General features: G+C 58.5%; 1 protein-coding gene across 4 annotated transcripts in view; it reads right to left on the bottom strand.

Annotated features, from left to right (window-relative positions):
* Window positions 1–23,526, bottom strand: part of GRIK3 (glutamate ionotropic receptor kainate type subunit 3) — a 220,951-nt gene that overhangs the window by 21,613 nt on the left and 175,812 nt on the right. For all 4 annotated transcript variants that reach the window (XM_072723806.1, XM_025991732.2, XM_072723805.1 and 1 more), the window contains 3 exons: window positions 20,252–20,455; window positions 5,781–6,004; window positions 195–313 (listed from right to left, as the gene is read on the bottom strand). In XM_072723806.1, the coding sequence (XP_072579907.1) occupies window positions 195–313; window positions 5,781–6,004; window positions 20,252–20,455 (547 nt within the window). The remainder of the gene's footprint in view (window positions 1–194; window positions 314–5,780; window positions 6,005–20,251; window positions 20,456–23,526) is intronic.

Below are 23,526 nucleotides of genomic sequence, written 5' to 3'. Positions count from 1 at the left end.
GAGCCCTATCTGGCTACGGTAGCGAGGGTGGACGGGGACCTGGGACCAGGGTACAGACCAGGGCTGACAGTTCAGCAGGTCTGAGGCTGCCCTGGAGGGTGGGCAGGCTCTGCTGACTCAGGGGCACCCCGCGCCCCCCACCTGCCCCCCGACCCCCCGGGAGGAGGGAACCCCTGGGAAGAGAGGGCACATACCTTGCTGCATCAAGGACCCCATTCCGAACCAGAAGCTGTTCAGCAGAGTGAAGTTGTTTTCTACGACCTCGGAGCCAGGATTGCAGGGATGAGCGTCGTACCACTCGTAAGGGCTGAACCTGGAAGGGAGAGGGGGGCAGTGGGGCAGAGCTGCAGGGAGCCCACGGGGGAGGGGGCGTCCAGGCCACGAGAGCTGCCTGTTTAGCAAACATTGATGTGCTGCCACTTTAGCATCAATTTACTCGGTGCTCTGCTGGGGAGGCAGGGAATGGGAAATCAGGGCCATTTTGCGTCTTGTTCTTTATCGTTAGTGCCCTTTTCCGGTTGTAAAAGTAATTCAGCAGTATCTCTGAAAATTAAAAGCACACATGCCCTTCAACCTAGCAATTCCGCGACTCATTATCTGGCCTAGAAAAAAAAAAACAAAACGCCCTGACATGAGCTTATATAAAGAGAAGCGCACGAGGGTGTTTATCAAAGCATTGTTTGTAATAGCGAAAAACTGGAAACAGCCTAAATGTCCTTCAACAGAAGAATGATTAGGTAAACGATGTCAGAGGCACCCTCTGCAATGTCACACGGCTGATAGAACAGAACGAGAGACGTCTGGAGGTACTGACAGGGAAAGATCTTCCACCCATACTGTTTGGCAAAAAAAAAAAAAAAAAAAAAGAGTGATAAAATAAGAACAATATGATCACATTTATATAAATAGATCCGCAAAGATACAGCTCTCTGGTGCCTTACATACGTGTGTATACAAACGTGTTGGAAGGGTCTGGAAAGATCCACATCTAAAAAAATACCAGCGTTTATTACCTCCGGGGAAGGGGGGGTTCAAAGGGCGGCTGGAATTTCAGAGAAGCCTGTTGCTTTAGACAGATTATACGAATTTTTAGAAATGAGAATGGGTTTTTTCTATTACTTGTATACTTAAGATGGGGAAAAAAAAAAAAAAGCAAAGCATACTCTTCATAAAATATTCAAGCAGTAGAGAAGACTACGATGAAAAAGTGAAGGAGGTCCTCCAGGATCCCACCCCCGGGGAGAGAACAACGTGTTATATAATTGTTCAGATTTTTCTCTCTGAATATACAAATATCTGAGTGACAGGGAAAAAATGTTACTTAGAGCTGCGCCCCTCCCCACCCCACTGCCTGGTAAGGAAGAGAAGTCCTGATAACTGGAGGAATCTTTGCTGCATGGATTCCAGGTGAGGACACGTAAGCAGGGGGAAGCGAGAGCACCCTGGAGAGACTGGGAGACCCTGGGGAGACCCTGGAGAGAGCCCCCCCTCCCCCCGGAGGCTGGCGTGGCTGGCGTGGGGTCAGAGGCTGAGATGACAGGCCCAGCAGGAGAGGCGCGTCCAGTGGAATTTTGTTTTGTCTTCTAATGCATGATATGCTTTAAGCGTGATGTTGAGACTTTTCTATCCTCCTTTTAAAAGCTTTAATAAATTATACATTGATCACCAAAGCTCGAGTGAGAAGAATTCTGTTTTCACCACGTGGGGAGACCCTACCCATGTGAAATCTTAAAGGGAGGCTTTAAACCAAGATGGGGATATTCAAAGGGAATGGCCACGAACAGGCTCGAGTCTCTAAAAATCCACAAAGAAGAGATAAAGGCTCTTTAGGAGAGGCGAGGTGGAGGCTGCCGTGGGAAGGTTCTGGAGAAAAGCCTCGGAGGGCGGTACATTCAGGGGTCCCCGCGTCCCCCCTGTGAAGTCCAGGGAGTGGGGTTGCCATGAGCCCGGTGGGTGGCCCTTCAATGAGTAGAGCCCGCCTGGGGGTCTGGAGGGCCAGGGTCGGGCTGCTGGGTGGCTCCCGGGTGCTCGCAGGAGTGCGAGTCCCTGTCCCACGGCATTGGCCTTCACGCCCAGACGCAGCCAGATACACAGACACTGGGCCAGCAGCGCGTCCCTGGACCAGGTGGGCCCAAGGAGACAGATCCAGCCCCGCACCACCTTGAGCCCCATCCGAGAAGGGCCCCAGGACCCCAGAAGGGAGAGGCCGTGGGGCAGGGGCTGCTGGCGGAGGAGCAGGCCGGCCAGGGAGGCTCTGCGGGAGGGGGCCCATGTGCCAGGCGAGGCCAGAGGTCTGATTTGCAGGCAAAGGTAGAAATGTCGAGGACTCGACTGGACCCAACCTTCTAATTCCTGATTTGTGACAGTGTTGGTGGTTAGAGAGACACCGAGGGTCTCTTTCTGTGACCTGGAAGCGAGCCAAGAAGTGACAGGTGCCTGCAGGGCTCTGCCGGGGACAACGAGAGCCCCAGGTCAGAGCCCCCCAGAAGGCCGGGTTGGGGTGGGGAGACAACGTAGAGATGATTTCTGATGAGGCCGCACAAGGGTTGTGGGTCTTACGTGCACACACGTATGTGATACCGAGGGTTGTTTTCAGACACAAGGAAGGATGATGCCATAGTGCTGCCTGCAACTTGGGCTCCTCACTTATGTGAGGTATGTCACCGGCCTCCTTCTAGACCTGTTTTTCCAGATGTGCCTTTTTCCTCTCTGAAACTACCTCCTAGGGGTCTTTGATCCCTACTCCGCTGGTGGTGCTGGGCCCGTCCCCGTCTCCCACTGCCACACGCTCTGCCGGAAGAGATGCCCCTGAGGACACCTCCATAGGCACCCACACCCACGGGCGGGCCCTGTCCTCCAAGGAGAGGCTTTCTAGATTTGCGGCGGGGGGGGGGGGGGGGGGAACCATCAGTGGTGACTTTCAATAGGATAAATTCCCTCGGTGGAGCCGCCCATCATGATACAACCACCTGGCTCTAGAATGGGCCTCTTGGCCCAACAGGACTTGGAGGTTGACAAAATGACAGGTGCCCATTTTGCAGACGGGGAGGTGGTTTGGAGCAGTCAGGGGTCTGGAGGGCCCAGATTCTAACCCCTAAGGCCACAGGAGAGGACAGAAGCGGGTTGGATCCTGGATAGTAAGGAAGGTGCCCCCCAAAGTTCACGAAGGATCTTGGATTAAGGGCTCGCAGCTGTGAAGGACCGTCCAGTCATGCACACAGGTAGGAGCTAGGAGAGGCTGACCTGGTGATACCTCTAGGTCTCCACTTGTGGGAGAAGCTGAAGTCCAGCCCCGGTGATGGAGGTGTAGACAGAGCACCGGCCAGCCGGGGCCATCTCTTCCCCGGGCTGCTCATCTGCACCGGATTTGACCAGAATGTGAGTCCCGGGAGCTGGACTGGCTGGCAGCTGACCCTCAGCCCTGCCCCGGGGATCCTGCATTTAGGAAGGACCACGTCCTTGCCATGAGGGCCAGCCATACCGCTCTCTGTCTCCCTTCCTTTCTCCTTCTCCCTCTCCGAGCGTAAAGCAGAATAAACCGGTGGCAGAGAAGAGTGTTGGTCAACGCGGGGACTCCTGGTACTAGACAGACACAGGCCAGGCCAGCTGGCAAGCCGGGCAGCCCCGTAACACACCACAGCTGCCCTGGAGCGGCCCGGGGAACTGCCCACGCTTCCAAGACCCCATGTCTGGGGCAGCTGCGTCCGGCTCTCCAGCAGCCAGCGTGGAGTGGTCCAAAGGACACCGGCCACGTGGAGGGGGGACAGAGGCCACATCCACCCTGTAGATGTGCCATGCTTGACTCGGTGTTGGAAGACATCGAGTTAGCGACGACCTGCACAAGCCACGAGGTGACACACAAAAAATTTGACTCTCTGTCTAAACAGCATGAATGTTGCAGCGCGGGGCCTGCGTCCCTGCTTAGCACAGCGTGTCGGGGCCTAGGAGCGGCTGCCCCGCTGGCCAGGCGTGCATCCTCCTCCTGCTTCATTCTCTCACGCTTCCTGTCCAGCCCCGGGGACACCAGTGTTTGCCACCCCGATTTAAAGATGGGCAGGTCTGGCTCTGGGGTCCAGCCCTGGAAGCAAAAGCTGTCTGACCTTGGGCCCTGGCTCGGCCTTCCTGAGCTTCACTTGCTGCTTCTGCACAGTGGGCAGAAGTATTCCCACCTCTTCGGACCTCTGTAAGGATCGGACAGGATGGGTGCGAGTGAGGTGAGTGTGGTGCAACGTGATAGCTGTCCTCTGTTCAGGGCCCTGTGGCCAGGTCCCTTGTCCCTCTCCTCTCCCCTTGGCTGTCCTGTGTCATTCTAGCAGCTGCAGAAGTCCCAGCTCTTCCAGAAAGCCTCTCCAGCCTAACCTCAGGAGGGGGGCCCCTACCTTCTCTGACAGGAGGCAGGAGGTGAAAAGCAGGCTGAAAGGCTGGGATGGGGGGACTGGCCTTGCATCGGTGGGCAGGAGTCCTGCTGGAGAAGCCGGAGCTGCTTTCCAGGGGGTGGGAGCCCAGAGCCGGCTGGAGCTGCTCAAATGACGGTGAGAGCTCTGGAGAGGGGCGCCTGCTTTCAAAGGCTCGTTAGGCCATTAGAGAAAGAGGCGTGATGAAGGCCTCTCCCGGGGGGCTGGGCGGAGGGCGGGGCCGGGCAGGCAGGCGGCACCGGCCAGCTGGCAGCCACGGGCGTCCGGAGAGGACAATTTCATCCCTCACATCCTTCCCTTTGGTCTCTCTCTGTGCGGGAGGAGGGAGCCAAGGGGGCTTGGTGGGAGGGAGCCTTTCAAAGAAGACTCAGGAGGGGAAAAAAAAAAAGGCCCAAACACAAGTCCTTGAATCTCCAATTGCCTCTCCAAAGAAGTCTCTCTTCGCACCTTGTTAGGATGTAGAGGACAAAGAAGGAGGGCGGGGCCTGGGGCTGGAGCCTGGAAGCAGGAGGCAGAGGGCTGGGGGTCCAGGAGCCACCGACCTGGGGCAGGGGCACAGGACACACGTCCAGGGGGCCGGGGATGTGCCTGACACACACAACACTGGTGGTCAGAGCTCCAATGCCAGTTGCGTCCCTTACTGCTGGGGTGGCCTTGCTAGGCACGGGACCTTTGCGAGCCTCAGGTGTCTCCCATTCGTGGCAGTGACAGGGCAGGGGGGTGGGTGGCACTGAGAGAATTAGGTCATGAACAGGGCTGTGAGGCAGAGCTCAGTGCTTGGCAAGCAGCAGGCGCCCAGTAAACACGGAGCTACACCTGACCCTGGTGACCACCTCCGACCGGGCACCAGCAGGCTCGTGCTATGTCTAGTTCGTGCAGACGACCGAGTGTGCGAGGCGGCTGCCAGCATGTGTTATGGACAGGGATGTGTGTGTTTATATGGCACTGTTCCTCCCAACTCTGTGGACACGGTCTGTTTTCCAAGTTTCCATCCTGTCACCGGACTGTCTGATACACGGAAGTCTGTCGTCCTGGGCGCCTGGCCCAGGTGGTGAAGCTCTGGGCAGTGACCTATCCTCTCCAAGCCTGCTCGAGGGGCCTGGGACACTCCTGCTGCCTCCTGGATGCAGACCGGGGTAAGGCCTGGGGATGCAAGCTTGGGGTGGGGTGGGGCGGGGAGGAGGGGCAACAGAATGTTCTGGGGGTCTGAGCCTCGGGAGGGTAGAGAGGGGTAGGAACAGCAGTGGCCCGAACCTGGGCCTTCTGTGCTGGTGACCACAGAACCTGGCCCCCGATGTGGTGACCAGCGTGGCTTCCCTGAAACCCCAACCTTGGGCCAGAGCCCTGGGCTGGCATCGCCCTTACCTGGCAATGACAAAGAGGACACAGCTGACCCCCAGGTAGGCGAGCAGCACATACATCCAGATGTCTGGGGACAGGGGGTTGAGGAAGGAGAAGACACTGGGGTTGGTGCCGTTGGGCTTTCGATACAGGATGCTCACACCGAGCGTCATGAAGGGCTTGGAGAAGTCGATGGCCTTCTCGCGGACGTGGGTGATGGTCAGGGGGGCCACGGCCAGATCTGCCTTCTGCAACGAGAGGGAGACACACACCCAGATGTGAGTAAAGCCTCAGACGAGCAGGGGACAGACACCTCTTCCTGGAGGAGGGGAGGGCAGGTGGTCAAGGGGAGTCTGTCTCCAGAACCTTGGGGTCACTCGACCGTTCTTCAGTGTTGACAGACCCCCTTCTTCTGTGCCAGGCCGGGCCCGGCGTACCGAGGAGACAGTGGTGACTTAGACCGAACCCCTGTTCCCCAGGAGCTCGCGGTATCAACGTGCAGCGGAGGGAACCCCATGAAACCTGCACCCGTGTGGTTCGCTCCCCAAATGGCGCTTTGTCAAATACACACAGTTCAGCAAACCTACACACACTTAGAAACAGCTCCTGCTCTTTACTGGCGACTTTTCAGACATTGCGAAGAGGACGCGGAGTCCAGAACAAACCTTCCTTGAATCTGCTTTCCTGTCCTGTCCACTTCTCGACTGCTTCTCCCTCTTCTGGATATTTTATGCACCCTCAAAGCCTCAAAATCCAATTGGGCCCATATAATACCCTCGTTAGAGGGAGAGGGGAGCCCAGAGCCCCCTTCGGTCGGTCGGGTGAGGGGAGGGAAGAGGGCAAAGGCGGCTCGGAGTGTTCCCACGTTGGCCAACTTGAGCTCATCACAATGTTAAGGAGGGTAATAATTAAAGGTCCGTCTCTTTGGTCTGAGATTTCCTGATTAAACACCTATAATCCCTCATTCCCATCTTCCCAGCCTCCTCCCCGCGGCTCTCCTCCTACAAAGGCCCCATTTAACTGCTTCCTGTTCCCCACATGCCCTTTCCCGCCTCCATGCTTTGCACACACCGTGCCCTGCCGAGAACACTCTCTCCCTGCTGTCTCTAACCACCACCCCTATTTCTGCGCACATGCCGCCTCCAATGCCAAACACCCATGAAGCTTGCTCACCCCCACGGTAAGGTCCTAACCCGCTCAGTTCCAATGTAGGATGCGTGGCCATGGGACTCTCTGTCTTATCTGCCTATTTACCTGTGACTTCCTAAGCGCAGCTGGGCCGTAGCTGGGGCCTTGCTTTGCTTGTCCGTTCCCAAGCCCATCTCAGCCCTGTAGTATTGTTGACGGTGTTCCCCCTGGGAGGGCTCCTGTGGATAGTGACCTATCACAGCGTGAACCAGGTTATCACTTCCCTGTCTTAGGAGAGGGCAGGACGGAGAGGTCAGGTCCTAAAGAACAGCACGAAAGACCCTTTGGCCAAGGGTGGGCAGCTGCTTCTGACACCCCTTTCTAAGGCCTCTAGGCAGCCACCCAATGGCTTGGTCCAATTTGCTTCATTCATTCACTCACTCACTCGTTCATTCATTTTATGAGCTCCTCTAAGCACGAGAGATTCAGAGCTGAGCCAAAAGGACGTGGTTCCTGCCTCAGGGCTCACAGCCTAGTGGGGGACACAGACATTCATCAAACTGTTTACTAAATGGTAGCTGTTAACACCATCTCTGATTTCACCAATCCTAGCATAGGAACCAGCCGCCAAACTGAAGTCAGTCTTCCAGGAAGGGAAGCCTGACCTGGGTAGACTCCGCAGCTTCCCCAGGCTGGGGGTGGTGGGGGTGGAGGGCGGCCTTGCTGGCAGACACGAAACCACGACACTGCAACCTCCGTGTTTTTCCTTTTAAGGGCAGCCCCCACATCCGATGACTGACATGCGGAGCCCAAGGGTCCAGTGAGCCTTAGAACCTGGGACACCAGGGAGGAGGAGCCTGTTATAAAGGACGTGTCAGAGTGGGATCGTCGTTTGGTAAATTTTGGAATGTGTGAGTTGGAACTTGCCTTGCTTTGAAGGCAGACAAAGAAGAAGTGCACAGCTGCCGCCCCCCGGCCCCCCGGAGCCCTCAGGGTGTATACAAAGAAGAGAATGATCAGGGAAGGTGCAGAGTGAGAGACCCAGCTCCTGCTCTTACGGAGCTTCCGGTTGAGTGAGCAACCAAGGGGGATGTTGACAGGACTCAGTAGGGTGGGGACAAGGGTGTGATATCCTGGAAGGTTCCTTTTATTCCCAAGTTTAGGATCCTCTATAATGTTGGCACAAGGCAGGGTGTAGTGGGCTTTAGATTCTAGAACTCAGCCTCCCCTGGCCCTGGCCCTTCAAAGCACATTGTTTGGGAGGCTGTGGTCTGACTCCAAAGTCATCATCGCTGTACATTTGGAGCTGGTCTCTGGGAACAGCTTCTGGGGCTTGGACTGGGTTCTCGGGAAGGATCTCAAAATCAATGGTGCCAGTCTTCCTCTGGCTTTGATGGCAAGTTGGACGAAAGGACTAGTGACCGAGGATCAGGGTGTCTGCCGCCATGCGGGTTCCACGAGAAGGGGTCCGGGACTGGCAAGGAGGCCAACTCTAGGGCTGCGGGCACCTGCTTCTTCCCCAGCGCCATCCTGGAACCTTCCTAGGATCCGCCCGCCAACTTCCCGCTGCTCTCGGCTCTCAGAGGTCGGGAGGTGGGTGTCCACACACATTCTGTGCCTACAGCAGCCAGTCAGCTGGTCAACCTGCTCTCCTTCACGGGGAGTTTTGATGCATGTTCTCCCTCGGGCTTCAGGAAGCCTGGCGTTCTCCACTTTGATTTTGGCTTAGGCAAGAAACACTACATTTCACCGTTGGTTACGATTTCTCTGAAAAAGGCATTATTTCGTCCGGCTTCCCTTGCAAGAGTGGAACAGATGTCAAGCCTCTGCTGTGTCAGTTCATTACTCAGAATGAAAGGCCCAACGTTGGCAGGCTCTTCCCACTTGTGCAAGATTTCTTTGAGGGTGATTCATAAAATCATAGGCTGTCAGAGCTGGACCAGAGACCTTCAGGAACATCTATTCCAACCCTCCATTCTTATGGAGGGAAACTGAGGCTCCGTGAAGGTCCAAGGCCTTTGCTCTCATGTCCACGGTGCTCACAGCCTTGAACAAACCAAACCTCTGACTCGTCCAACACATTCATTGATCTCACTGGTGATTTGTTGGCCCCGTCTGCCTCAGGACCTTTCCCTACTTTTGTCTAAACCTCTCAACTGGGCAAGACAACCCTTCCAGGACATTACTTGAACCCCATAAGCCCCTTTCCACCTCCCAAGAGTCTGTCAGGACCCACTTGGCTCCAGCCTCTCCCACTCTGCTCCATGGGGCCACTTGGCGCCCTTTGCTTCCCCACATCTCCAGCAAGCAGAGCTAAAGGCAGGATTGGCTAAACCACCTGCAGCTCCCTCTTCTGGCCCAGAGCATCCTGCCACCTTGGCTGCTGGCTGGACACTAGCCTTGTCCCAGAAAGTGAAACCGGGGAAACCCCCTCCAGATTCCAAGAACAGACTTAACAACCATGGTCCCACTTCTTGTAACTCATCGCTGATCAGCCTTCTCCTCCGCCAGGGGTCCTCCAAGGGGGAAAAGCTCAGCCCCCTGAGCCTCAGGGGGGTTGCTACCTGGGTCTGGTGACCCTCCTGGCACCTGCCTACTTGCATTCTCAGGTAAGGTCTCCACCAGATCCCCTGTCTCTGTGCTCTGCCTCTTGGTTGGGATCCCCTGAGTGGGGTGGGGGGAGGGGGATCTTGCTGCTCAGACTGTGACCTGCTATGGTTAAAATAGTAAGAACCACTGTCATTCACAGATGGATCCTATACCCCAGGCATTGCTAAGCATGCCATACAGGATCCTCCCAGCAGCCTCACGTGGCGGTAAATGTCCTAGCACATTCTAGATGAGGGTGCTGTGGCTCAGTCAGGCTAAGAGGTTTGTTCAAGCTCTCCTTGTCTGGGTGACCAGTGGCGTCGGTGGTACAGTAGTGAGTGAGCAGAGCTGGCTTCCAAGCTGGTGAATGGCTGGGCTGGTACCTGGACCCGGTTCGCTGCGACCTCAAACCCCCATGTTTTACTACACTATGACGCAAACCACATGTAGGGGGGTTGAATTGTGCACCCCTCCAAATATGTTCAAGTCCTAATCCCTAGCATCCATGAATATGAGCTTGGAAATAGGCCCTTCCGCCCCCTGCCTCCCAATAAAATAGTCTTTTATTATTGCCACTGGGATTAAACAGCATCGGCGAGATTGCTGGGGGAGTATCGGGGGCTGTGTACAAAAGGGGGGGCACAGTGTGTAACTTCAATGGGCGTGTTTACTTCCCCCAGGATCGGGCTCTCTTTGGCCCCTGCTGAGTGTCCCTGAATCCATCACTGGGTCCAGCAGCCGCTCCTGGGCGTGCAGCACCGGGGGTCTGTGTGCATCTGGTCTCTACCTCGCAGGTGTTCCTTCGAGTGTCCCCAGCAACACTCCCCATGTGGTTTCAAATTCTCACAACACTCCCGCCTGCCTCTCCAACAGCCAAAATTAAAAAAAAAAAAGATATTGATAATACCAAGTGCTGACAAGGACGCGGAGCAACCGGGCCTCTCCTAGCTTGTTGGTGGGAACGTAAAATGGTGCGGCCACTCCGGTCGCCGGTTATGAGAAAAGACTATAACTCCGAATGGCTGCATGGAAGAGATGCATAGGGCAAGGTATGTGGGAAGGGGCATGAAGCTCCCGCATCCTCCCTCGTTCTCTCGGGGCACGCCACTCTCCCCACATCTCCATGGGTTCACCAACCTGGACGCTCTGGAAATAGGGTCTATGCAGAAGTAACGAAGTCAAGAAGGGAGTCACACTGAATGAGGGTGAGCTCTACACCCCAGGCCTGGCGTCCTTGAAAGTGCGGAAGAGGACACACAAGGACAAGGACACACAGGCCCCGTGACACTGGGGGCAGATAGCAGAGCAATGCAGGGTCAGGCTAAGGAACACCACGGATGCCCCCCGCAGTGGAAGCCGGGGGAGGGGGCGTGATGTGATGAGCACTGGTTGTGACACGCGGCCGATACAGCACTGCACTCTACCTCTGAAGCTAAGTGTGTACTTGATATTGGCTAATTGAGCTTGAAGGGAAAAAAAAAATAAGGACCAATTCTTCCAACACCTTGACTGCTGATGTCCGGCCTGCAGAACTGAGAGAGAATAAATCTGTGGTTTTAAGCCACTTAGTGTGTGGCCGTCAGCCGCGGCAGCCCTGGGTCCCTCGTACGCCAGCCACTTAGATCCTGAGCAGGATGCACAAGGCTCCTCCCACCTCCCCATTCACAAGAGCAGGCCCTACAGCTGGGCCCGCGCTGCCCTGGCCCGAACGTGGGCTGCATTGCTGGAGACGTGAACCCCACTCCGGCTGCCGACCACGGCCGCCACGGGGTCTCCCCATTGTACGCTTCACATGGCCTGGTCCGACTTCTGAGCCCTACGGCTGCAGGGACATGCAGACTCACCCCCACTTCCCTCCAGATCCTTCTGCTCCTGCTTCCTCGGCCCCTTAAGAAAACCAGTCTCACTCCTGCCACGCACGCGGGACTTCTCCCCAGGGCTCTGTGTGCCACCTCCCTGCCCACGTACGTGGTGGTAGCCACGGGCTTCGCCCTCCGGTCTTTCCTCAAAGTCGCGTCGCTCCAGCTAGGATGCGTCCATTCTCAACCCTGCTGACTGTACATCGAGACCCGCCTCGGCCCCGAGGATAAGGCGTTCTCATCAGGGGTTCCGTAAGCCTTTCGACGATCTAAGAGAACTTTCTGCAGCGCCAGGGAAGCTCTGCATCTGCGTCGTCCAGCCCGGGAACCGCTAGCCCTACGCAGCTTGGGTAACTGAGGAGCTGAGTCCATACTTGAATTAATTTTGAACTAAAGAATTTTAAAAGTCGTCTTTAAGTTCAGAGGTAAATCACCCCCCATGGCTGGTGACAACGGAGCTGGAAAGGGCACACAGGCCCTGCCCGCCTCTCCAGCCTTTCCTTACCACCTGTCCCCTTGCGTGTGTTCTACTAGCTTCTTTTGGAGCCCCTCACCTCAGGACCTTTGCACATGTGCGTTCCTCTACCTGGAGCTTTCGAACTTCTTCCTCCACAAACTCGTTGTCTAGCTAATGGCTACTTGGGGTCACAGTGCAGTTACGCCCACAAACAAAATCCTCCGATGGTGATGTCCGGTTTCCCTAATGATTCTTCTCACGGCACAAGTATTTTCACGCCTAGTGTTGACCACAGCTGGGTTTTAGAGAGGCTTGCTGGTGTCTCCCCCGCTGGGCCATCAACTCCCAGGAGCAGGGCCTGAGGCTGTGTCTTTCCACCCCTGTGTGCCGCATGCCTGGCCCAGCGCCCGGCCCAGCGCCCGCCGTCCGAAGACTCTGGGACTGAGCGAGCCGGCGTGTGCAGGAGAGACACGAGCAAGCACACCCACAGAGCCAGCTTGCTGAGCACCTGCCACTTCGTAAGGGCGCAAAGCAAGTCCCAGGGGGTGTCTGCTGATGACCCCCCCAGACTCCAAGCTTAAGGAAACCCAGCGCTGCTTTGAGAGCCGCTGGACGTGAACCTGACCACCAACAGCCCCAACAACCCACACACCAGAACTCAGGGGAGAGAGCCCTGGAAAATTCTCGAGTTGTCTACGGATGGGTCAAGTCCCAGCACCTGTAGTCTCCACACCCTGGCTTCCTGAGCCGTGGCGGCCTCACTGCCCGCCTGGGCGAGCTGCTGTGCCCACAGCCCCTCGTGCTGCTCCTCAGGGCCCTTATCACAACTAACTTACTTGTAAGTCACCGTTTAACCCCTGGCTCATCTGCTGGTGTGTAAGCTCCAGGAGGGCAGGGGCCAAACTGGATCACACACGGGTGTATCCCTGGGGTCAGCACAAAGCCTGGCCTGAAGGAGCTCAGTAAAGTTCTTTTGCAAGACTGACCTACAAAATGCCCCTAACGGTCCTAACCAACCTTTACCACAGCCTAAGGGGGGGGGGTGCTGAGCTCTGCCTCAATTTCCCTGCTTGGCACCCCCATTCTCCTTGAAGCCACCTGACCCATGCTGGTCTGCCTGGTCCTGCCCCCTGCCTGTCTCTCACCCTCCTCCCTCCAGTTAGGACCCTGCTCCCGGGACCCTGGCCCCAGAGGGCCCCTTACTTCTGGCCTTTCCACTGAAAGCCCTCACCTGTCCCCATGACTCTCCTCAGGTAGGTCCCAGCAATGTCTTCAGCTCCACATCCTTCCCCGGTCATTGCCCTGGGCTGCCTGGCCACCCTGGGGAGGGTCACCTGTCTCCCCCACTTGGCCTGCTCCACCTAGGACTCTGTTCTACCCTCAGGTGAGCTCCCAGCAGGCCTAGCTTGCAAGCACCCCGTCCCGGGCTCGGGAAGGGGGCCTGAGGGGGGGCTGGGGCACGGCCTCCCCTGGCCGTGTAAACAGGGGTCAGGTCCAATGCGTCCAGGTCTGCTCCCTGGTTGGGAGAAAATGGGACATGGTGGGGTGACAGCGATGATGTCTGAGACCAGATCTTCCCCTACACTTGCCCTCCTACCTGAAGGCTGGGAGACATCTCCAAGCCTGTGTCCTCCTTCACTCACCCGACACATGTGCCACCTTCATTGCACGCCCAGAAGCCACAAATGACCCGGGCCTCCTCCCTGGATTTCTCTGCATGCTGCCGGCCAAGGGACAGGGAAGGTGTTTCAGAACTGCCCCCCACCTGTCCCAAGTCTTTAGCAACTTCCTCCAGGTCCCAGGCAGGGTGCAGCTCGGGGGGCGCCCCCCGCTTCGGGACACGTGATGGGGGATGCCCCCCTCCACTCCCACCTCTGAAGGAGACCCCCTTCCCACACCTCGTGTCACCAGCAGGCAGGCAGGGGTCTACCCAGGGCCCAGCGCGGCAGGGTCCTGCCAACCCTGCAGGCCCCCTGCCGAGGGTGGAGACGTGGGCATCCTGGGTGCCCCCCCCAAGCAGGTACCCCGTCTGCACCCCGGGTAGCTCCTCCTCATTCTTCGGTGTCAGTTGGAGTCCCTTAGGCAGAGAAGCCCAAGTCCTTGCTCCTTGTCCTACACCTCCCAAGACCCCTCCATCCGGCGGTAGCACTGCCTGCAGTTGCAGAACAATGCAGCCTGGCTGATTCACTGTTCCCATGTGGGGGGGTGGGGCGAGGGCTGCGGACGTCTGTCTTGGCTGCTCCTATCGCTCTGGTCACCGGGTCTGGCACCTGCTGGGTGCCTGGTTCGGTCCTCTGCCCTCAAGCCCCAGCCCAGGCGCTCTGGCTCTGTCCAGCCCCCCGCAGGCACCTCACCGCAGGGGCAGGGCGGGTCCTGTGGCAGGGTCCCCCCCCTCCCCCGGCTCCTATGCCTGCTACGCCCAACCCAGAAACACATGCACGTCAGGAGGAGCCCGTGGGCAAACCTGTCCCCCTCTTCTCCCCAAGACACACTCTGTCAGTCTTCTCTAAGGTGTCGACTCAGGTTCCGGTGACACTTGGTACCGACAGGCTCAACCGTGAGTCCTCCTATTGACTTTGGTGCTCCTGCTCCATGTCCCCGCCCCTCACGTGCTCCCTGGCGCCGCACCCCCGAATGAGCTGGCACCCCAAAGCCTCTGCCTTGGGCCCTGCCATCCAGGAGCCAGGCTGAGACGGCGTTCCCTCAAATCCGTGGGATGGACAAAGGAGCCGGTGACCCTCGGCGGGGGTTGGACAGAGCCCACCCGTTGTTCCCTCTCAACGCCCTTTCCCTCCGAGCCCCCTTCACCCTGGAAGCTCCCCTGTACCTGTGCCTTGACCGCTCTTGCACCTGCCTGTCTGCACCCCGACCTCCAGCCGGGCTTCTCCCCAGGTCTTCCCCAGGTTGCTCTGCTGGCTGAGTCCGGGCCCCTAGAGTCCTTCGGTGAACCTCACCCCAGCCTGCTCCCCTGCCTGTTCTCAGGCAGAGCCGGAGCTTCCCCAGAGCTCCTCCATCATTGCCCTGGCGACCCGGCTGCCCTAACAACAGCCCACCTTTGCACCCCATCAGGAAATCCCCTGCCCTCAGCTGCCCCTTCCCATCCAGGACTCCACCTGCCACCGGTGAGCTCCCAGCATGCCTTGCTTCAAAGTGCATTGCCCGAAGGTGGTTTGGCTGCACAAACGGGGGCCTGGGGTTCCCCCCTGCCCACCAGCCATGGGGGCCAAGACTAAGACCCAGTTACTGAACGGTGGGGGACATGGTGGGTGATGGGTCACGGCCTTGACACCTGGCCCTCCGCTTGCACAGGATGGGCAGCTCCATTGTTAGGACCCCACTGCCACATCTCCAGGGAAGGTGTGTGGGTCCACGTGCTCGCTCACGCGCCCTCGTTCGTCACCGCCTGCTCGGCGTGCCCAGCCCAGGTGCTCAGGCGGCAGCCAGGAGCATGCATGGGGCCTCGCTGTCTGGAAGAAGGGTCAGGCGGGGGAGGTGGGCACTTGGCGCCGAGCCATCCCTTCTGCCTGCCACTCAGCCCTATAGGGAGGCAGACGGGGTGTCCAGGCAGCGCTGCTTCCACCTGTGACCACCCCAGTGTCCATCTTGTTCTGTCCCCCATCTTGGTGGATCTTGGTCGGGCCCCATCCACGAGCCAGGGAAACCCCCCGACCTGCTCTAGTGAGAGGTGACGACTGAGAGACAAGAGAACTAATGGCTTCCTGTGGCCAGGAGGGCATTTCTGCACTCCCTGTGGGCCAGGCTCCTGCGTCGTCTCTGCCTAACCCACCTGCTCTGACTGCCAGGCTCAGGACAGCAGCCAGGACAGGATCCCTGGGGTCCCTGAGAATGAAGCTTGCGGGAAGCCAGGCCAGGAGCACTTGGGAGGCCCACGCGGGGGCCGCCCCTGCCCCTCGTGCCAAAGCGTGGATGCTGTTCATTCCTCTCCGTAGACCTCCCTGCCTGCCACTTGTCACCCTCTGCCCGTGTCTTTCCAGTGGTACCTGTCACCCACGCTCTCCTGGTTCTCCTTCCTCTCCAGCCTTGGCAGGCATCTTGTGGACTCCTCCTTGCCCTCTCTCCTTACACGCCCATGTCGTTCGCGTCCTACCCAGGCTCCCATCTCTCCTCTGCCCGCAGTCTCTCCCTCTGGATGTCTCCCGAGGTCCCCCCCCCCACCCCGAGGTTGTGCTGAGGACTCCCAAATCCTGACCTCCTGCTCTGCTCCCTCCTCTGACTGCCCAGCCGTATGGCCAGCCGCCTACTGGCACCTCAACCCCAGCACGCTCTCCGTACCTCCCCTCCATCCTCTACGTGGCCAGAAGGCCCTTTATTTGGGGATGACACTGCCCTCTTCCCAGCTCTGGAATTTCACCCCTTGTCCTTGTGCAAAAACCCTCCCTTTCCCTCACCTCCTTCATCCAACCAATCACGAATCTTTTCAACTCTACCTTCCAGTCTCCTTGCGGAGCTATCTGGGCCCTCCTTCCCCACCGTGGCCCTCCCTTCTTGCCTCCACCATGTTCTCCTTCATCCAGGTCCCAGCGATGGCCTCCAGCCTGGCTTCCGTTTAGCCCAGCAGCTCCGTGACTTCCCTCCAGGCCCATTCTCATGTCACCCCCTAGCCCCACATCCTCTAGCTGTGCCCTGCAGCTCTCACACTGAGGACCAAACGCCCATGTGCAGCACCCAAGGCTCTTCAAGAACGTGTCTTGCCCCCTTCTGGAGCAGTAGCCTTTCTTCTTGGGTTCAGACTCTCCACTCTCTGAAATCGTTGCCTCCCTCAGCACCCCGACCCCCGAGCACGGTGCTGGGGACCATGTGTCAGGACAGAAGCTCTGGATGGCAGGTGTCAGGAAAGGCCAATGCCCCAAGTGAAGCAGAAGGGGCGATACCTTGGTGTGTGCTTCTGTTCTCCATGAGTCTGAACAGTGTCAGTTGGTTTCCCAGGGCTCCTATTTGTATTCAGAGGGGCCAGGCTTAGATCCCAGGTCACTGTGCCCCCCCCCCCACCCCCCGGGATGACCACGGCTGAGGGGCCGGCTCCGCCACCGCCATGGTGTTCATCCTCCAGGAGGAACAGCTCCCAGGTGCTGCCCATTTACCAGGCGCCTGGCGCTCTGCTAAGCATCTCTGTGCCGCAGCTCATTAAATCGTCCTACAAACCCTGGGAAGAAGGCTTTTTTATGACTCCCATTTCGTAGATGTGGAAAGGGAGGCCAGAAAGGTTGAGTATGTGCTAGACCCGGATTGTGAAGTCATTTCTGTTGGATTCCAGAGTCATTAAAACACCTGCGAGTAATTTAAGGCTTGGGTGTGAGTGAGACCTTGGAGAGAGGGGGAAATGGGAGAGAGCGGGCAGTAAAAGTGGAGAGAGTGGCAGTCTGGGAGAGCTGGGGTGACGGATGGAGAAATCACTGCTCCGTCCAAGTGCGTCTGTTGCATCAGCAGGAGGGGGGCAACCTGCACACGCCCCATCCTCCTCCATGACCCTGGCTCCCTGGAATGCTGTGTGGCACGGGTCGGAGGTGAGCGGACTCTCTGGTCCTGCTGGTCAGAGGCTCCGCCCGGGGCCTCCAAATGGGCCTCGGGGGTCAGATTCCTGCAAAGGCAGGCATTCATCACTTTTACGTCTGCGTTCAGATCCCTAATAAGGAAGTAATAATATTGCCAAGCCTCTACCACGCTATCTATGAGCTAGCGAGAAGACTAATTATCTGACGACACTAATAAATGGTTATGATGTTATTAAAAATGGCACCAAGCTAGGATTAATAGGCTCATCAATTGCAGGGAATCGGGTTTAACAAGGTCCCCTGCATGTCCCGTCAGGGCCCGCGCCTTGATGGATACGACGCCGTACGGAGCCCGCGGACGAGGCCGCCCCCCTCTTTTCCCCGGCTGAGGGTCAGCTTAGAGAGGTCGGGCCGCTGCTGGGGTTTTCTGATCCACCCCCTTTGTGAATTGCTCTTCAAAGCTTCCAATGCCGATGCCGGAGAGGCTGTGCCCGACAAGACTGGCACCAGCCGGGCTCGCTTCCACAGGTGGCCTCGGCGCTCCAGGTGACCCCCTCCGCCTCCCCAGCCCGGCAGCCTCTGCAAATGACAGGCTTGGGCACCCACTGGGGCCCCACATTCCAGATCCCAGGCAGAAAGCGGGAGTAGGGGAGCTGATAAATGGAGATGCCTCTGGGGCCTGCTGACTAATTTCCATAATAATTATAGTTATTACTAATAATGGTGACAACACCACTCCCTTCCGTTTAGACTGGATTCCACAATCTGGGAGCGCTTCCCCACCAGCTGCCTCCTCCCGGCCCCAAACCACGCTGGGAACAAGGCCGGGCAGGTATTCTCGCCCTGGAGTTAGAAACTGGAGCTCAGAGACATAAAAAGGATTTCCTGAAGCCCCCACCCTGGCCTCCTCGAAAGAACAGCCTTATGACAAAAATTAAAATAAGAAGAGTAGGTTCATTTCCCAGAGTTAGGAGTCTTTATGTTCTGTCTCCCTTTCTGATGAACTAGGGGTGGTGGAAGGGGAGGAGGAACTAGGGGAGGAGGTACTAGGGGTGGTGGAAGGGGAAGGGGTGGAAGAGGAGGAGGGCGGGGGGTGGGGGTGAATGGGTGATGGGCACTGAGGGGGACACTTGACGGGATGAGCACTGGGTGTTATTGTGTATGTTGGTAAATTGAACACCAATAAAAATTAATTTATTAAAAAAAAAAAAAAAAGAAGAGCAGGTAATGACATGGTGCAGACTGCGTAATGCGCGTGTGTGACCTCACAACCCCCGGGGCTCGTTCTATGACTGCCATTCCCGTTGTACAGAGAGGGAAACTGAGACCCACAGAGGCCAGGAAACGTGTCCGGGGGTGCACGGCGAGTGAGCAGCCCAGTGGGAACCAAGCCCAGCCCCCAGGTCCTGTTGGCCACTGCGAGCCTCTCCCACCAGCCTCCCACGTGGGCCCGAGTTCCCGGGGCCTAGGAAATGAAGGCTCTGCTTGAGCCTTCTGGCCACTCTGAGCTCCAGCTCCAAGGCTCCAAAGCGGGGAGGGCAGGAGGGTGAGCAGGACGCCCACCCAGAGATGCAGGGCGGTAGCCATCCCTCTCCCCAGCCCCCGGCTGGATCTGTGCAAAGATCCACCCTGCATGAGCCTACCTCTGCCCCGGCTCCGGGGTTGGAGGACAGGGCTTCCGAAGGCAGAGAGCCTCCAAAGGCTCCTCCACTTGGAAGCCCGGCTCCATCACCTACGAGCCGTGGGGCCTCACCTCTCCCTGCCTCAGCCCCATCTGTAAAATGGGTGCATTGTGGGGCTGTTGGGGGGATAACTGAGAGGGGGAGAACAGAGCGGTCTGGCATAGATCAGGCCCTCCCTCACCTTCCTTAGCAGGTCTTCCCTAACAGATGCCTCCGGAAGGCCGAGGGCCCTGGGCCGGAAGGCAGGACACGTTTATCGTGGGACAGACAGGCCTGTGCTCCTCCTTTCAACCCCGCGACACCCGTGGGAGCTTTGCTGGTTGTCACTTACTCCTGTGTTAGACGTGGGGAAATGGGGCCTCGGGGAGGTTGATGATGAGCGTGCGCCGTCGCACACCTGCCAGGTGCTGAAGTGGGGCCTGGGCTGTAGCTCTGTGGGACTGCCGCCTGGCCTCCTAACTTCCGGCATCTGACAGGTCTGGGTAGTACAGCGGGCTGCGCCCCGCACTTCGCACTTCCAACCAAGAAGGAGGGATTGACGCCCAGGCCACAGATGGGGAAACCACTCAGGCCCCCGACGGCCCCGACCGCACAGCTGGGGAGGGAGGGCCCTGCGCTCGAACCCGGGGCTGTGGCCACCCCACACGGTGGCCTATGCCTTCCTCCTGGGGTCCCACACGTCACAGCCCCCTCCCACGAGCTGCTCCTTCTCCCCAAAGCCCAGCCTGTCTGCTTCCCCGGGCTAAGCAAGCCCCACCTCGGCCCAGTAAGTCCCTTCACGCAGCCCTCAGCTGCCTGCACCCCCCACCCCCCGTCTCCCCATCACGCCCAACGTTACTCAAGGCAGCGACGGATCCAGCTCTGTGCCTAGGGTTTGTGACGTGTTTTGCGCTGGCACCTTGCCCACATGGCTGGGGCATCCTTTGGAGGCTCCTCAAGGAGCAGGAGGCAGGGACAGGCTGAGGAACCCCTGCAGGGTGAGCTCACCAAAGACACCAGTGCGAAAGGTGCAGTCAGATGGGGGCCGTGCGCGTGTGCTGGGGTGCAAGGCCATGTCTGGGAGCGGGGAGCACGAGCAAGGTGGGTCCAAGGGAGCTGGGTCCTTCCCAAGTCACCACCTCTGTCTCTGTCTCCCCTGCCTCCAAGGCCCCCACCTGTCAGGATGCCCCCTACCCCTGACGTGCCGTGCCGGGGCTTGGCCAAGCCTCTCCGGGGGGGGGGGCAGGGTGAGGGGGTGGGCAGCCCCCCGTGCTCCCTTCCCACTTACATGGTCGATGAGCTCCTTGATCATGCCGTTCCACTGGCCCTTGTCGTCCTGCGCCCCGTACTTGCCATCCTCCACCAGCCGGATCTCATAGGAGAAGCCCAGGATGTGGGCCAGCTCCTTCAGCAGGTCGATGCAGTAACCCTCAAAGCGGTCATTCCCAAACAGCGTCCTGTCGGACTTCCGGAACATGACAAAGGGCTCCTCCTGCGGGGACAGATGAGAGGGGCTGATGAGAGGGGAGAGGGGCTGACGACCGCTGAGCGGCTGGGCAGAGAGCCTGGGCTGGAACCTCTGCTCCTGTGTCTAGGAAACCTCTGGGTGGCTTCGAAGGGTGGTGTCGAGTCAGGCCAATGCCGGGCCTTCCCAGCGGCCACCGGCTAGCGGGCCCTCGCCCTGAGTGGGGCTCGGTAGGTATTGGCTGATTACCTGTCCCATGGTCCCGGAACTAGTAAGTGGCGGAACAGGCATTCGAACTCAAGACCATCGGATGTGAATCCTTTGCTCCCTGCCCCACCATCGACGCAAGGCCCGAGGTTCTCAAAGTGTGGTCCTGGCCAGCGGCGCCAGCGGCACCAGTGGCACTCAGGAACGTGTGAGAAACGTTCACTCTCCGGCCCCTCCCGAACCACTGGGCCAGAAACCCTGGGAGGAAGCCCTCCAGGGGAGGGGCACCTGGTGGCTCAGTCGGTGAGCACCTGACTCTTGATTTTGGCTCAGGTCATGATCTCAGGGTTGCAGGCTCGAGCCCCTCTGTTGGGCTCTGCACTCAGAGCTTGGGCTTCTCCCTCTCCCTCCCTTTGCCCCTCCCCTCGCTCATGCTCACACACTCTCTCTCTCTCTCTCTCAAATGAACAAATATATCTTAAAAATAAAATTTTTTTTTAAAAAAACAGCCCTCCAGGGGATTCTGATGTCTGCTCACGTGTGGGAACCCGGCTGCACAAGACCCTCCGTCCAGGGTCCTCCCGGACGCCTCCCCCTGACGGTTTCCCACACCCCCTGCTACCTCTCTCTCCTTCCGGGGATCTCAGCCCCCAGCGTGAGGATCAGTGAGCGCTGACAACCACGAGAGCCCGCATTTGCGTGCGGACACACCGGCCCTGTCACGCCGCCCAGCCACAAGTGCTCCCAGACAGACACGCAGCATTGCCTGGTTAAACCCTGACTTCACTGTGTCGGGGGGGTGGGGACCCATAACCCCACCTTACAGCTGCAGAGAGTGACCCCAGGAGGACGAGCAACTGGCGTGAGCTCACCCTGTGGGCAAGGAGAGGATCTGAACTCGGGCTGGTGTTGGCCCAGAGTGCAAGCGCTTAACCACCTCACTGAGCCTGAGCCCCCCAGCCCCAGGGTGCCTCTCCCTGGTGGGTGCAGGGTCCTCGGCAGGTGGTTCGGGGTGGCAGGGGGCAGAGCACAGGGCCTGCTGGCCCATATCAGGGCTCCTCCCTGCCGGGCGATGCGAGCCAGCAAGGGGGTGGGAAGAGCCACAAGTGTGACTGATTTCTCATTTGGAAGCAAGCCCCTGGTCACCCTGGGGAGAACCGGGGGAGGAGGCAGGACGGACCCGACAAGGGAGCCGTTGCCCCGGGGCCAGGCTAGGGCCTACGGAGTGAGCACCAAGGGCTCTGACGTCCCAAAATCCAGGTCCGTGGCCCAGCCCCGAAGTCCAGGTCAGCACACATGTCTGTGTTTCCACGGGCCCCGTGCCCCCAGCTTCACCGACAAGTCCCCGTCCCCAAGCTGCGTTGGACGAGCCACCCCTGAGCCAACTTGGCGTTTCCTGAGCTCCTAGTATTCACCAGACATGGATCTGGGCACTCTCACAGGCTGCTTGATTCAGGCCTCACAGGCTTGCAAGACGGGGGGCATTACTCCCGTAGCATAGACGAGGAAACACGCTCAGAGAGGGTCAGTAAGTGGCTCCGGGTCACACAGGAGTTGCACTGCAGTCTGATGGAGTCCCACTGCATGCACCTCTTCCCACCTGTAGCCCCTTGGCCTCTTCCTGGGCCCTAACCTTCCCCAAAGCCATCTGGACATCGTCCCCCCCCACCCCTCACCTATCTGAAGGCCCCGGGGGCTGAGCAGTAGCTGACTGAGCGCGTGTGCACTGGGAATCCCTTGTGCACATGCCCGCGGGAAGGGCACACGTCGTCACTCCGTCAACCAGCTCGGCCCTGCCTTTGACGCCATGGCCCCCGGGGGCGGAGTGAGCCATGGGAGGGCCCGGAGAACACCCCCACTGGGGCTCCTCAGGTGCAAACCCACCAGCAGCCTCCTGCCGGGCTCGCGCTGCGGCAGGTGGGCTTGATTCTCTGGCCCCCGGACCCCCTGGTACTGCTACCTTCCAAAATCCCATCCCACCGCGGGGCTCGTTTACTCTCGATTTTCAACACTCCTTTGGGACGCTTCAGGGCCAGGCTGGGGGCTCCTGCCTCCCCAGGGATCCTGAGAAAACCACCTCTCGGTCTAACTGAGTGAGCCCCGGGTCCTCGGCCTGACTCCGTGCCGAATCTCCGTGCCTCCCACCTCCACCTGCAACCACGCACGCAGGCAGCTCACGAGTTTGCCGAGAAGAGCCCAGGTGAGGCTGGGGCAGGTGCTGGGGGCGCAGTGAGCAGGGACTGGGGGCCGGAGCTTCAGTCCCAACCCCTCCTTCCGGTTGCACGTTCTTGTGCAGTGAACAAAATGCACCACCGTACCTGGAGGCCCTGATGTTAGCTCGAGGAAAGAATCGGGGAGAAGGTACTGTCTCTCCCGGGGGAGTCACCAACCACGCACACAGGTCCCTGGGCACAACCTACCTCCTTCTGTAGGTAGACTGGGGGTAAGACTAGAACCCACCAGACGGGGTTTGTCGAGAGGAGGAAACAAGCCAATCTGTGAAAAGCGCTTACAACAGCGCCTGGCAAATGTCAGCTGCCAATACGGCTGATTGATTGATTTTTTTTTTTTTTTTATTAATATCATTGCCTTCTTTCTGCGTGCTAGGCAGCCTGCGACCACAGGGCCCTTTCCGGCCTAGAGACCGTGCCCAAGGTCACCAAAGGTTAAAGACCAGAGCTGGGAAAACTGTTTCTCGGGAAAGGTCCCTGAGCCCTGAGCCGGCTCACTTTCTGACCCTCCCTCCGCGCCCCTCCCTGGGTCTATTCTCTAAAATTAGCACTTCATTTGTGAAGCCACCACAGCCCCAGAATCTATACATCTCCATATAAATACGCTGCCTTCGGAGCAGCTGTAAAATGCCATTAATTTCGGGAAGTGCTCTGCGGATG

This window comes from Vulpes vulpes, chromosome 10, assembly GCF_048418805.1.
Source record: "Vulpes vulpes isolate BD-2025 chromosome 10, VulVul3, whole genome shotgun sequence".
Lineage (NCBI taxonomy): Eukaryota > Metazoa > Chordata > Mammalia > Carnivora > Canidae > Vulpes > Vulpes vulpes.
The sequence above is the reverse complement of the archived record's forward strand: the minus strand, read 5'-3'. Positions and strand labels throughout refer to the sequence as shown.